General features: G+C 31.3%; 1 protein-coding gene across 2 annotated transcripts; it reads right to left on the reverse strand.

Annotated features, from left to right (window-relative positions):
• Positions 1-2,141: 2,141 nt before the first annotated feature.
• LOC110607887 (putative pentatricopeptide repeat-containing protein At1g12700, mitochondrial) lies at positions 2,142-5,237 on the reverse strand. 2 transcript variants are annotated; one of them, XM_043958075.1, is made up of 2 exons: positions 3,196-5,237; positions 2,142-2,383 (listed from the first exon to the last, which is right to left on the reverse strand). In XM_043958075.1, the coding sequence occupies exon 1, from the start codon at positions 5,180-5,182 to the stop codon at positions 3,833-3,835; it is 1,350 nt and encodes a 449-aa protein (XP_043814010.1). In that variant the 5' UTR covers positions 5,183-5,237; the 3' UTR covers positions 2,142-2,383; positions 3,196-3,832. The 2 variants fall into 2 exon arrangements, with proteins under 2 accessions (XP_043814010.1, XP_021602744.1); XM_021747052.2 differs by having other exon boundaries at positions 2,142-3,070.
• Between the last annotated feature and the right edge of the window lie 8,871 nt (positions 5,238-14,108).

Below are 14,108 nucleotides of genomic sequence, written 5' to 3' on the forward strand. Positions count from 1 at the left end.
ATAAGCTAATTTTGGCCGTCATTCATTAGGGTGATACATTATTAGTAGCCACTATTGTACTTAACTATGTACCCATATAATCAATTTCCACTCCATATGAGTTATGGATTAAATATAAACTTTTTTGTAGTTTTTTCAAAACCATAGAGTTGTATGAAAATTGCTCATAAACCTTTAAATAAATTTTAATTTTTAGATTCAAGGGGAAGAATAAGTTATTTATAAGATATTTTAAACAATCAAAAGGATATGTGTTCCTTAATGAGCAAGAGAATGGAAACATAATTGAGTTTGAATTATAGGATATCAATTTTTTTAGAAATTTTTTCAAAGCATGTGGAGATAGGACAAGTCTTACCTCTAAATAAAACTCACAACCAGGATGCTTCTGCTATAAAAATTTTGACAGATACACTTTCGAGTATAATGTGGTCATTGATTTTATAATTGCATTCTAAAGTAGGTCTAGTCATAAAATCTAGTCCAAGTAGGAATAACATGTCTATTAATGAATCAATAAATCAATCTTGACGTGGAACCCTATGGCACAAGCCTCAAACCCACACGTACAAATAGATATGGAATTCAAAGATTTGATAAACCCACCTCCTATGACAAACAGAGTTCACAACAGGCTTGCTACGGGTCCCGGCGGCCTTAAGCCGATCTGGATCCTAGCGCCGGTAGCAGTTCGGTTTCCAGGCTGTTACACATAAGTTCGAAAACGAGTTGAGTTCACGAGTTTTAACGAGCCGAATATTATGGAGTTTAAACTTGATTTGTTTACTAAACGAGTCTAAAAATTTAGCTCCAACTTAGCTTGTTTATAAATTAAATCGAAGTCCGATTGAAATTTTATCAAGCCAAATCTCAAATAACTCACAAACAAATAATTTGATTCATTTACACTCCTAGCTACTGCACGACTAAACTGAGACTGTAAAGTATCTGTCACAAGAATATTCTTACTTAATATTGAGCGATAAACTTTGCTAAAAAATAAGACTTACACGAATTTTTTCACTTGTTTCACTTTTTTCGATCAGTGATCATTAGTCTAATTAATATTAAGTAATCAGAAGCAACACCTTGAATTATTTAACGTTCCCATCTAAATAGTCTCGATTTGACAAGAAGTCTATTATGGATAGCTAACCAGGTTATAAAACTCTGCCTGGGAATTCGCTTATCCCGCATCACCTTCCACCAATTAACCACTCCACCCTTCCTTCTTAGGACTTTCCAAGTACTATTAACAGTGTAAGTCTATGAGTTTCCATTTAATAGAATCTGCCCATTCATTGCTTACATAATATTTTCGAACCTCTTCCCAGGCTCCTTCCATTGTGGAATCCAATGGATTAGGAAGCCTCCACCTACCATCCCTCCAAACCTCTCTCACCTTAGCATGTCTATGATGTGAATATCCCATATTCAACTCAGAGACCTCTCAACAAGACTTTTCCCACCCACGCAAGGGTCATACCAAAATGAAAAACCCCTCTTCCCAACTTATATGCATAATGCTTTCTAAAACAATCTCTAATTTTCACCAGATTCTTTCAAGAACAACTAGCATTACTAGGTTTAGAGATCCCCAAAAACTGAGGCTTTTCAACTTATTCCTCACCATGTACCCTACCAGCATAGGATAATTATTTAGCAGACTATGAGTCAATTCTACTAGTTATTATACTAATAAGCTTCTGACAATGCTCTTTTTTACTACTAGTAGATACCAGAGGTAATCCCAAATAGATAACAGGAAGAAATCCCTCCCTGAAATTGAGGAATTGTAGAATTTGCTGCTTCATCTCCTCTAGCACTCTTGCAAGATAAACACAGCTCTTAGACTCATTTACTTGCGATCCTAAAACCTCCTCAACTTCAAGGCCTCTCCAAGCCCACAGACCAAATTCCTAGCCCATGACAGAACAAAAACAAATCATCTACAAAGCAAAGTGACTCAATGTTGCTTCTTTACGCCCTTTACGAAATTTGAACCAGATTTTCAATTGCATTTTCGTTTGCAATTTTTATTTAACCGATCCAAAATAATTACAAATATCACAAAACCAACCTATTAAATGCATAATATAACACAAATAAACCACAAATCTAATGTATTCAATTATAAAAAAAAAAAGAAAAGTCTTTTGAACTTAAAATTGAACATAAATAATCTAGTACAACCACAAAAAATGTATAATTAAAAGTATATTTTTGTAGTAAATGCCAAAATAAGTAGTACCCCAAAATGTATACAAGTAATCAACAAAAATCCTCATTTTGCTCATCTAATCCATCTTCATCTCAGGCATGCGGGAAAAGACCCGGTGGACTGGTGGAAGAGATACTGCAACATGCTCAAGCTCTGATGTACCTGTTGCAAAAACTCAAATTAATACTTAAACTCAACAAGTAGGTGTTAAAACTTGCACTCAAGGAGTAAGTATTAACTCTAGTTCAAGTTATAAGTATTAACTCAAGGAGCAACAAATAGAAATTATTTTGAGCATAAACTTACTACAAGTAATAAACTAGCCATAAATAGAAATCATTTTGGGAGCATAAACTTATTACAAGTAATGCATGTATGTGATAAACTAGTAGGTGTTAAATTCTAATGGACGGAAACAGGCATGAGTAGCTTTGGTAAAATGATACAGAAAGCAGGTGTTAACACCTGCTAGTTCACTGATTTAACACCTGCATTCTTACTAGTAAAAATCAAAATATATGATAAAATCTCCAAGTTATTGTCCAGCATGTTTACTGAAAAATGATAGCATTTTAAAAGGTCATTGAGCACAAAAGTAAAATAGATAATGATTCTTAAGCATTATAGCATGGAATCAATTAGTTTTAGTTCTCAACTAATTTTTAGGACTAAGCTCTCGAGTTAAGGCTGTAGTAGCAGCCCAAAAAAAAATTGTAAGGAAGATGGTGGGTTTACCAGCAACTTGATCATTAGAAATCTATGACCTCCATTCATCAACAATCTTATATCCAAAGAGATCTAGTCCATGTCTGAGTTCAAGAGAAAGGCACACACATATCATGGTTTCCACTGCAGGTAATTTACAGTGTTAGAAATTTTCGTTTTGTGGAAGAGAATCACAGCTGATTGAAATTAAAAATGAAATTTGAAGTTAGTTAAATTACATATCTACCACATTTGAAGAAGGTAATTACCAAGTTTCTCTCCAAGACACCATTGAACGGTCAAGATATATAAACTTTAGTTTGCTGATCCCTCATTGCACAGCTTTAGAAGCCTCATAACGATTTCGTAGTTTGCTTAGAATGAGATCATTATTCTGCGATAAATGTACTACCAATTCTGTGGTAGTAGCATCAGCAGAGAACCCCTTATCAACCATTTCGTTGATTAGTTCTGATGCTTTTGGTAAATCCTCATGCTTGAGAAACCCTTGAATGATGATATTATAACAACAATTATTTGGTAAACATCCTACCTTTTCCATGTCACAGTGGTAGGCTCCAATCCATTGATCTTGGCATCATTAATCTTGCCAGCTTTGCACATACCATTGATCAAAATGCAATAGGTCACAAGATCAGGCTTCAACTGACTTTCCTCTAATTCTTTCAATAGGGTGAGTGCTTCATCCAGATTCCCCCGACTACACAAGCCATCAATCAAAATTGTGAGCGTTACTATATTTGGCTGTTGACCATGAGAGCACATATCCTTAAATAGCTCTTCTGCAGTTTGGGGCCTCCCTGCTTGAAACAGAGCCTTTATAAGAGTATGATAAGTAACAGCATCAGGAACTAAACCTTTATGAGACATTTCATCAAAAATCTGCTATGCATCATCTATCATTTTGCACTTACAATATCCATTGATCAAAATGTTGTAGCTAAAAATGTCAGCTATTTCATTGGTCACCATCAGATCAAATAGCTTTTTAGCCTTATCAATTTGGCTGCCTAGACAATATTCATCCATCAATGAACTATAAGTGACAACGTTAGGTTCCACACCTCCTTGAATCATTATTTTGATTATAGTCTCTGCATTTGAAACCAGTCCTTTTTTACAAAGAGTGTCGATCAATATATTGAAGGTAAAAACATTAGGGGATATGTTCCTCCCCACCATTTCTTTCAACAAGGCCAAAGCTTCCTTGAATTGGTCTGAAATGCAAAGAACATCAATTAAGGAATTGTAGGTGACAACATCAGGCTCTACACCTCTTTGAATCATTACATTGAATGTATTTTGAGCCTCTGAAACCATTCCATCCTTACAAAGAGCATCAATCAATACATTGAAGGTATAAACATTTGGTAATAGGTTTTGCTCTACCATTTCATTCATCAAGGCCAAAGCTTGGTTCTTTTGGCCTAATTTGCAAACACCATGAATTAAACCAGTGTAAGTGATGACATCAGGTGAAATGCCCTTATTCCTCATTTGAGAGAAGAGCTCTAAAGCCTCACCAACTAGCTCATCTTTGCAAAGGGCGTCAATGATTGCATTGTATGTCACAACATCCGGCTCACAACCTCTATCAGCCATTCCCTTTAGCAGCCCAATAGCCACGTTTGTTTTCCCAAATTTACACATTCCGTTTACTATCACATTATAAGTATAAACATCAGGTTGATAACCACGTGCAACCATATCATCGAAAAATTCCACTGCTTTATCGATTTTACTCTCCATACAGAGCCCATTGATAAAGGTATTAAATGTCACAGTGGTAGGCTCCAATCCGAATTTGAGCATCTTACCAAAAACAGAGAAGCCAAAATCCACAAGATGTAAGTGGCAGAAGCAATTAATTAAGATGTTAAGAGAATAAACATCGTGAGAGATTCCTAGCAATTCAATTGTTTTGGACATGGAAAGGACAGTGTGATATTGTTTCATTTTCACAAGGGCAGATAAGAATCTATTAAATGGAACCCTAGAAGGCAGAGGATGCTTATGAATTACATGATTGAAGGAAGCAATGGCATCATCAAGGTGGGTAAAAGAAGCAGATTTGAAGTTATTTGTCAAGAAGCGTGCATCTTCAAGTGTGGAAGTAGAAGAATGGCAATAATTGGTAAATAAGAATAAGAATGGAGATTGAATGGTACTAATTGCCCCTTGTAGCTGAAGATGGAAGCTCCTGCTCTTCCTCCTCCAAGGCATCTTCATCATCATCGATCTCTTGTCAGCTGGTTTTAGGGATGGATCGGAGATTGGGAATGAGGAAAGGAAATAGAGAATCGGAAAAGAAAGGCTATTTATATAGATCAGAGAGATATTTATAAACCTATAATCTTCTTTAAAAAAAAAGAAGTATTTTACATAGTGATTACGGATTAAAATTACCCTATGTACACTAAAATGTATTTCTTATGCTCTCAGTAACTAACTCCTTAATTTATTCTGATGTCAACTTTATCTCCTAATAAATTTAAAAGATCTTATTGAATTAAGAAAAACTAGATATATATTTATATCTCTAAATTTTATTAAAAAAATTTTATAATATTTTAAATTTTTATAATATCTTAAACTTTTATAATATCTTATGTCACACTTAAACTATTCAAAATGTAATTAAAATGATCTTATAATCTTAATATAAAATAGAATGGAGTACAAGAGTATTGGTATATATCCACAAAAATCAAATTATTATCTAATTTCACTTTTAATAATTACTTAATAATAAAAAAAATTATACACAATACATCAATTTTAAAATTGAAACTCACCATATGTTATTTAAACTAAAAAAAAAATCTTCTTACTAAATTAAAATTGATTTAAAATTACTGTAAAAACTTAATGCTATATTAAAATCGTGAGACTATTTTAATTTCATTTATGAACTTACATGACATTGCATATAATAGTTTATCAATAATTAGTATCATATATTTTACTTATAATTTAAAAGCTCTGTCATTAAATATTGAAAATTGATGTTAAAAATCATTAACCATCATTTTATTCGATTTAATTAGATGTTTTATCATTAAAAAATTTAATAACAATATTATATATTAATTTTTAATACTAATTACGACAACATATATTAATTAGTCCTTTCATTTTAAAAAATACATCAAAGCATATAATAGTTATTTTAAAAAATAATAGTTAGTCTATTTCAAAAAAAAAAAATAATAGTTAGTCTCTTTACTTTGAAAAATACATCAAAGTATCATTAAGGTATTAAAAATATATTAATTAGTCTTTTCATTAGTTTTACCTATTAAATATTTTACTATTTAATTTTTGTAGTACGAGAAAATTCATTAATTGATATTTCAATTTGAAACTTTTTTGTGAAACTAAATAGCTAAAATTAATGGAGAGATTAATTAGTGGATTTTTTAAAATTTTAGAAACGTTTTAATGTATTTTTCAAAATCAATGAATTAATTTGTGATTTTTTTTTATATTACAGTACTAAATAGTAATTTTTATAATACTTAGTAGCTAAAAGTAATGTAGGGGCTAACCGGTAGCCTTTTTAAAACTTGAGAAACTTTTAATGTATTTTTCAAAACTAAAGAACTAACTAATAAATTTTTCAATATGATAATTATCAAATAATAATTTTTTATTATAATATCATATACTGTGTAAACATAATTTATTAATATTTTTATGTATAATGATGTTCTGAAATCCAGAAAATGAGATTTTACAATATGAATATAAGCTTAGCCAGGGAGGATCATTTCTCTCCCCCTTTTATCCCTTTTTCCTTTTGTTCTCTACTGACGCATAACCGCTACTCTGTGCAGACTCGCCAGTGTACCTTTCTCTATCAGGCTGCTATTTAATTCCTCTGGCGCGCATGTTGATAGGGCTGCGAAGTGATTGGGCCTGCTATTTTGCCCCGCGTCATATCACCGGGCTAGGCTATCTTCTATTGGACCCGCACTCATGGCTGATTCGGCCTGCTCCACATCGCCAGGCTAGGGCTTGTGATGTTAGTCTGGTCTGCTTGAGAATTGCTTGGTGGGCTTTGGGCATGTATTCTTCTTCAGGACCCTAGTCTCACCCCCAGATGTAAGAAGCCCAGCGGTCATCAAGTGTCCCTTTACCTCCTCAGCAGTTATTCCATGAGTGATGAGGGGGTAAATCCCTAGGCCCTCATTATGACCGCGCGGCCAAGGATGGCTCCTGTCAAAACGTCCTTTCCTTGCCTTTACTCTTTTCGAATTCAAAATCCTCAATTTTCTCCAGACTCTCCTTGTCGCCTCACTCTTTGTATTTCATCTCTCTCATCTTCTGTAAAATTTTCTTGAGGTACGTCTTTTGTTTTCTCTAATGGCTGCCCCTAAAATCCCTAACGTTGTGAATCTAAAGTCTTGCATCACCCCTTCCTCGCTTGTCAATTTCTTTTTTCGGGAGTACCTAGACACCTCTATTTACCGTGTGAGGGCTCCCCTTTGTAATGAGAAGATCGTTCTTCCCGTTCCTCCATCTTGGCAAGATTAATGATGCCAAGATCAATTGATTATCGATGAAGAAGAAAATGTTGTTGTCCCTATTAAGAGCTTCAGAGATATTCTGATCGTCACTTATGATTTATGTATGGTAGGGAGGTTTCTCACATACAATTCAATACATTTTATTTTGGATGGAAACAAAAGCTCTTAATTCTCGTATGAAATTTTTTTGTAATTTTTTATATTTTGATGGTTGCTTCTCAGTCAATAGACAAGGATTGGGAGGAGACCTTTCGTTAATGTGAAAGAGTCATGTGTCTGTTTCTGTGGTTGGTTTTTTCTTCAGATTTTATTGATTCGGTTATTTCGAAAGGTAATATTCAATGGAGATTTACTAGTTATTATGGGATTTCGAAATCGCAACGACGATATCCATCTTGAAACCTTATTCGAGTTTTATCTCGTAGAAGCTCTCTTTTGTGGCTTTATTCGGGAGATTTTAATAATTTATGCTCGAGAGATGAGAAAAAAAGAGGAGTATTTTTGCCAAATTATCTTATGCAGAGGTTTAGACAGGCACTTGAGAAGTATTTTTGCCAAATTATCTTATGCAGAGTTTAATTTTGAATGATTGTAAATTTTTATTAGACTATGAAACTAATATTTCTGTTAGATGGGTTCATCGTAATACTACTCTAATGACTCATATTTTGGCTAAAGAATCTATTAGGTATAATCGTCTTTTTGTTTGGGATGATATCCCTCTTTATTTGATGAAATTTTATTAATATAATCACTAGTTTTGCTTTAAAAAAATAATTAAATTAAATATTTTAGATAATAATAATTTTTTTTATTTCTTTCAACAAATCAAAATAAATAGCTAATTTTAATTATAAATTTTAACTATGTTTATTATTGAAAATCCTATTATTCCATCTATTATTTCCACATTTATATATATTAATTTTTTTATATTTAACTCGTTATGTATATCGTGATTTTTTTATATAAATTATAATAATTATTATTATTTTAAAATTAATTAAATTTAATTATCCATTATTATAATAAATTTATAAATATAGTTCACTCTTTATTAAACTTTTATATTTCATTCAATTAAAGTTATTATTTTATAATTAATCACATGAAGTTTTTATGTGTATATACTTTAATCAATTAAAGTTATTATTTAATTAATTAAATTAAGTGTATTTTATATTAATTTTACTGTACACTAACTTTAAAAATGTATTAGAATTTCAAAATTAATCAATCACATTAATATTTTATATCATTTTATTTTATTCCATTAAAAACATAATATTAGTTTAATTTATTAATATTATTCCTATATAAATAATGTAGAAGGAGTTTTATTTTAAAACTGAGTTTGAGATTATATTATAATTCTTATTTTTTTACTATAATTTTATAAGTTGAAATTTATTCAAAGTATTGATTAATTTAATTTTGTTATTAATTAATTTAAATAAAAATAATTCCTTTTTAGTATAATATTAAATTATTGTATATATTTTCATGTCACATTATTACAATTTTATAACTTAAAATTTCTCCCCCAGCCTTTATATTTATTTATATTGTTCAATAAATTATTAATTTTTTTATTAGTTGCAGAATATATAAATAAGTTGAAAATAAAATAGTGATCAAATATATATAAACTATATTATTAAATATTTATGTAAAATTTCTGTTTATATGAATTTTTTCACTCCCTACTTTTGAAAGATATATTTACATTAATTTTAAATATATAATAAAGTTATATTACGAGAAAACTTCGATGTTTATTTTTTTATTATAAAGATTGCAATATATTTTATAATTTAATTTCATGATAATGTATTAAATTACAATATTATATAAAAAATTAAATATAGAATTAACTCAATCAATTTTTAATTTATTATTTGTATATAAATAAATTAATTTATAATAATTTATTTAAAAAATATAAACCAAGAAAATAACTAATGAAAATATAATAATCCATCAACATATAATATATATATATATAGATCATAGAAATTAAATATAAAATAACCCACAACTAATGGACAAATATTTTTTATCTCCTCATCTAATCTCTCTTCATCTAAGACTTACAAGAAAGGACCAGATAGAAGAGCTACTGTTAGGGTGTGAACGAATGGATTCGAATTTTGAAGGCTCAAATTTCATTTCTTAAAATTCTTTTGAGGTCGAGCGGAACTCGATATTTACTTATTTCAAACTCTAACCAAATATTAATGAGTTTAAACTTGGATCACCCCACACTTAGAGAAGCTGAAACACTAATAATTAAAAGATTTAAATGAGAATCCGACAAATGCCACAACGAATAGTTGATAAGTTAGCCAAGATTCTTAGTGCAATTGATGAAAGCAAATTCTCACTCTCATTCAAAGCAATACACGCCAAAGGCATAAAAAAGAATTCTGAAAATTTAGATTCAAAGCTATCTCTTACAAGTGTTGCTTATCCTTATATAGTAAGGAGAAAACAAATAAAACCCTAAAACACTCTTCTTAGGCATGATCGAACCACACATAAGGCCCAAGCCCAATCACATACTAAAATAATACATCAAACTCATAAGTATTAAAACATAAGCCCAAGATATGGCCTAACACTCTAAAGATTAAAAGATTTAAATATGGCTAGAATACAAGCCCAAACATAACCATCATGACAAAGCTGAATCTTCACAAAAGCCTTTTTTGATCTTCATTTTAGGCTTCCCTTTGTGTAGCTTTGGCCCATAGGTTTGATTAGGCTCCCTAAGCCTATGATTGCAAGTGTTGCACCAAATCTACTCCATATGAGTTGAAGCATGCCCCAAATATATATGGATCATATGAATATAATTTTGAACTTCTTTTAGATCCATTTGAATGATATAAGTTTTCTCTACACCATTGTTAGATATTTGCCCTATTAGATCTGTATCATTCCCTCCTTCTTTAGAAAAGATTCGTCCTCGAATCTTGCTGATATTTATATCAGGAAGAGAAGCTTTAGGAACCAATGCATCTTCAAAGACCTCCTCTTGAATAAGTAGAAATAGCATAAAACTTTTGTCATGGATGTTTTCATCAACAACTGCACATCAAGAGCAAATGAGCTAGGCATAAAAATATTAGTCATAGAAAGATCCTGTGGATGTGACCCATTCTCGTCTACAACTTTCAAAACAGCCTCATTTGCCTCCTCCACCTCATTAATCATGTGCTCCCCATGTCCACCATCATTCACAACCTCTTCTATAAGCTCATTGATGGAATTTTCAGCAACAACTATATTATCTTCATGCATTACAACTTCCTCTTCAATTTCAATCTCTATAGAAGTTGAGATTGGAGCTTTAGCCTCTTCTTTCTCCTTTTCTTTCTCCATCTTCCCTCCTTGAATTAGTCTTGCCAACCTGTTGTTCAAATCCTTATAATAGTGTTAAGGGATGAATCTCTGGCGCATCAACTCTTCATCTTTGATTTGAGGTCTATTGGAATTAAGAGTTCTTTAAGGCATTCTTATAGGAGTGGGAGCTTGTGAGACATTCAAACTCTCTATAGTTTCAGTCAACCTCTCAAGAGTCTTATAAATCCTTCTAAACTCACCACCAACTGACTTTTTGAAGAGCTTATTATCACTAGCCATGTCCCATTCACTTTCATCATCACTATCCACCATATTTTTGTATTTACTCATCTTGCCTTAAATCAATAAAGAACAAAGAGAACTAGCAAATATGGTGTTAGAAATAAAAACACTCAAGTGTTTGCACTCTTACCATTCTTTTGCTGATTCTTCAATTGCACTTCAGAAACTAAGGTCAACCAACCAATCGCAAGTGCGTTTAAAGAAACAAAGAAGAAAACCTAAAGAAAAAGGAAGTACGCAAAAATTAGAAAGAAGACACTGACAATTTGGAAAGTAACGCACAAACTAGGTTTTATGCTACTTGAAAATTATCACCTAGAGTATAGACATAAGCAAACAATACTTTAGCAATGTCAAGGAAGCAAAAGCAAGCTTAAACCAAAAACAAAAGCTTAAACCAAAAACAGAATCTTAAAATTCGAATAAAAATGAACCTGGACAAAAGTTTGAATTTAATTCACTTCAAAGAAAATTAAATATGGATCTATTTAAATCTACCAAAAAAGGCAAGTATCAAAACTCGACAAATAGAATCAGAAAGAAAAAAAAATTAAAGTTCACTCAATTCAGCATCATGGATGAAAATTCTGGTGTTAAAAGAAGGATTTGACATCAAATCAATTTAGATGCAATTGCCTTAAATGTGCACTTTAGGAAATAGGCAGAATTTCTTTTGTCTCCTAATATGGATTCAACCCAATTCAAAATTCAAAATTCAAAATTGATTCCTATAAATTACAGCCATAAATTGAGATAGGTAAGACAATATAGATGAAATAGGAAGTATATCACAATTTCGGCCACATCAAGATAAATAAGGGAAAAGCAATTTTTTTTTTGCCAAACAAGAGTAATCCTTAGAATTTCACCCTTTTTTATAGATTTCAAATTTTACTTCCAAAAGAGATTATGTGATGATTCATAATCAAGAAGGTGCAGCCATGGACGCACAAACTTTCATCGAAATCAATAAGGAAGAAAAGAAAAACTCAAAAACCCTAGATCCTAAGATAAATAAGAATTTACCTCACTTTGGCTCTGATACCAACTGATGTGGAACCCTATGGCACAAGTCTCAAACCCACACGCACAAGTAGATATGGATAGATTTGGTAAACCCACCTCCTATGGCACCCCACACTTAGAGAAGCCGAAACACCAATAATCGAAGGATTTAAATGAGAATCCGATAAATGTCACAACGAATAGTTGATAAGTTAGCCAAGATTCTTGGTGCAATTGATGAAAGTAAATCCTCACTCTCACTCAAAGTAATACACGCCAAAGGCATGAAAAAGAATTCTGAAAATTTAAATTCAAAGCTGTCTCTTACAAATATTTTTTATCTTTATATAGTAAGGAGAAAATAAATAAAACCCTAAGAAACTATTCTTAGGCCTGACCGAACCACACATAAGGCCCAAGCCCAATCACACACTAAAATAACACATCAAACTCATAAGTATTAAAACATAAGCCCAAGACATGGCCCAACACTCTAAAGCTTAAAAGATTTAAATATGGCTAGAATATAAGCCCAAACAAAATCAAAATAAAGCAAGTGTTAAATAATAAAATATAGCAAGTCCATCATGACAAAGCTAAATCTTCACAAAAGCCTTTTTTGATCTTCACTTTAGGCTTCTCTTTGTGTAGCTTTGGCCCATAAGTTTGATTAGGCTCCCTAAGCCTATGATTGTAAGTGTTGCGCCAAATCTGCTCCATATGAGTTGAAGCATGCCCCAAATGTATATGGATCATATGAATATAATTTTGAACTCCTTTTAGATCCATTTGAACGATACAAGTTTGCTCTACACCATTGTTAGATATTTGCCCTATTGGATCCGTATCAAATCTCAACTATGAAAAATGAGTCACCTATTCCTTATTATTGTTTTAAGATTGAAGGGGAAGTAGATGAGTTGAGAAATATCTTTTTTAAGCTCTTAGATCTTAGCCTAGGGAAAAATATATTAAAGCAATAGAATAGGAAATGGAGTCAATGTAGAGTTGCTATTAAGACATAAAGAAATTGAGAATAAGCGGCTTCTCAAAATTAAGTGTAAGGCCGATGATAGAATTAAGAGATACAACTCCCGTTTGGTAGCTAAGAAGTAAACATAATTGTAAGGAATGGATTATGAGGATATTTTCACTTATTGTGAGATTTACCTCGATAAGGTTACTTTTTTATTAAATTACATTAAATAGATGTGAAGAAATTTTTTTTCTCAAATGGATAATTAAATTTACATCGAATAATATACATGTTTCGATGTAAATGGCTAAGAACACAAAATTTATACATTCTTAAAGTCGATTTATGACCTTAGATGGTCTTTTAAACTGTAGTAGATTATATTTTATAATACAGTCATGTCTTATAATTTCACTGTGATAAATAAGGATCATTGTAGATATACTAAAAAGATTCAAGATTAAATTTATAATCTTATCATTATAGATGACATATAGTAGTTAGAACCGGAATATCGCAACCATTAAGAAGTGGTTGTCATCTTTTATGATGAAAGAGATAGGGAAGTTACATATATTTTGGACTAAGATTCTAAGGGATCGGTCGAGAAGGTTATTATTGCAATCTTTTGTGCTCAAAGAGATGGGAAAGTTTCATATATCCTTGGATTAAGATTCTAACGGATCAATTGAGAAGGTTATTATATCTTTCTTGAGAGCAATATATCATAAAAATATTAGAGTAATTTAATATGCAAGACTTTAAACCCATAGATACTTATATTTTTCAAAAAAGAAAATTTTAAGTCGTAAATTGTGTCCTAATACTTCATAAGCGAAAGCTCAGATGAAAATGTTCTATATGCAAGTGTGGTCAGGAGTCTAACGTAGCTCTAGATTATATAAGACTTGATACTTTCTATGCTATGAGTATAGTAAGTTGATATCAATCTGACCTTAAGTGAGCAAACTGGATATAGTTAAATGGATATTGAGATATCTTA

This window comes from Manihot esculenta, chromosome 7 (genome assembly GCF_001659605.2).
Source record: "Manihot esculenta cultivar AM560-2 chromosome 7, M.esculenta_v8, whole genome shotgun sequence".
Classification (NCBI taxonomy): Eukaryota; Viridiplantae; Streptophyta; class Magnoliopsida; order Malpighiales; family Euphorbiaceae; genus Manihot; species Manihot esculenta.

Coding starts and splice junctions, on each gene's coding strand:
- LOC110607887 (XM_043958075.1), bottom strand. CDS start 5,182: ATGATGATGAAGATGCCTTGGAGGAGGAAGAGCAGGAGCTTCCATCTT.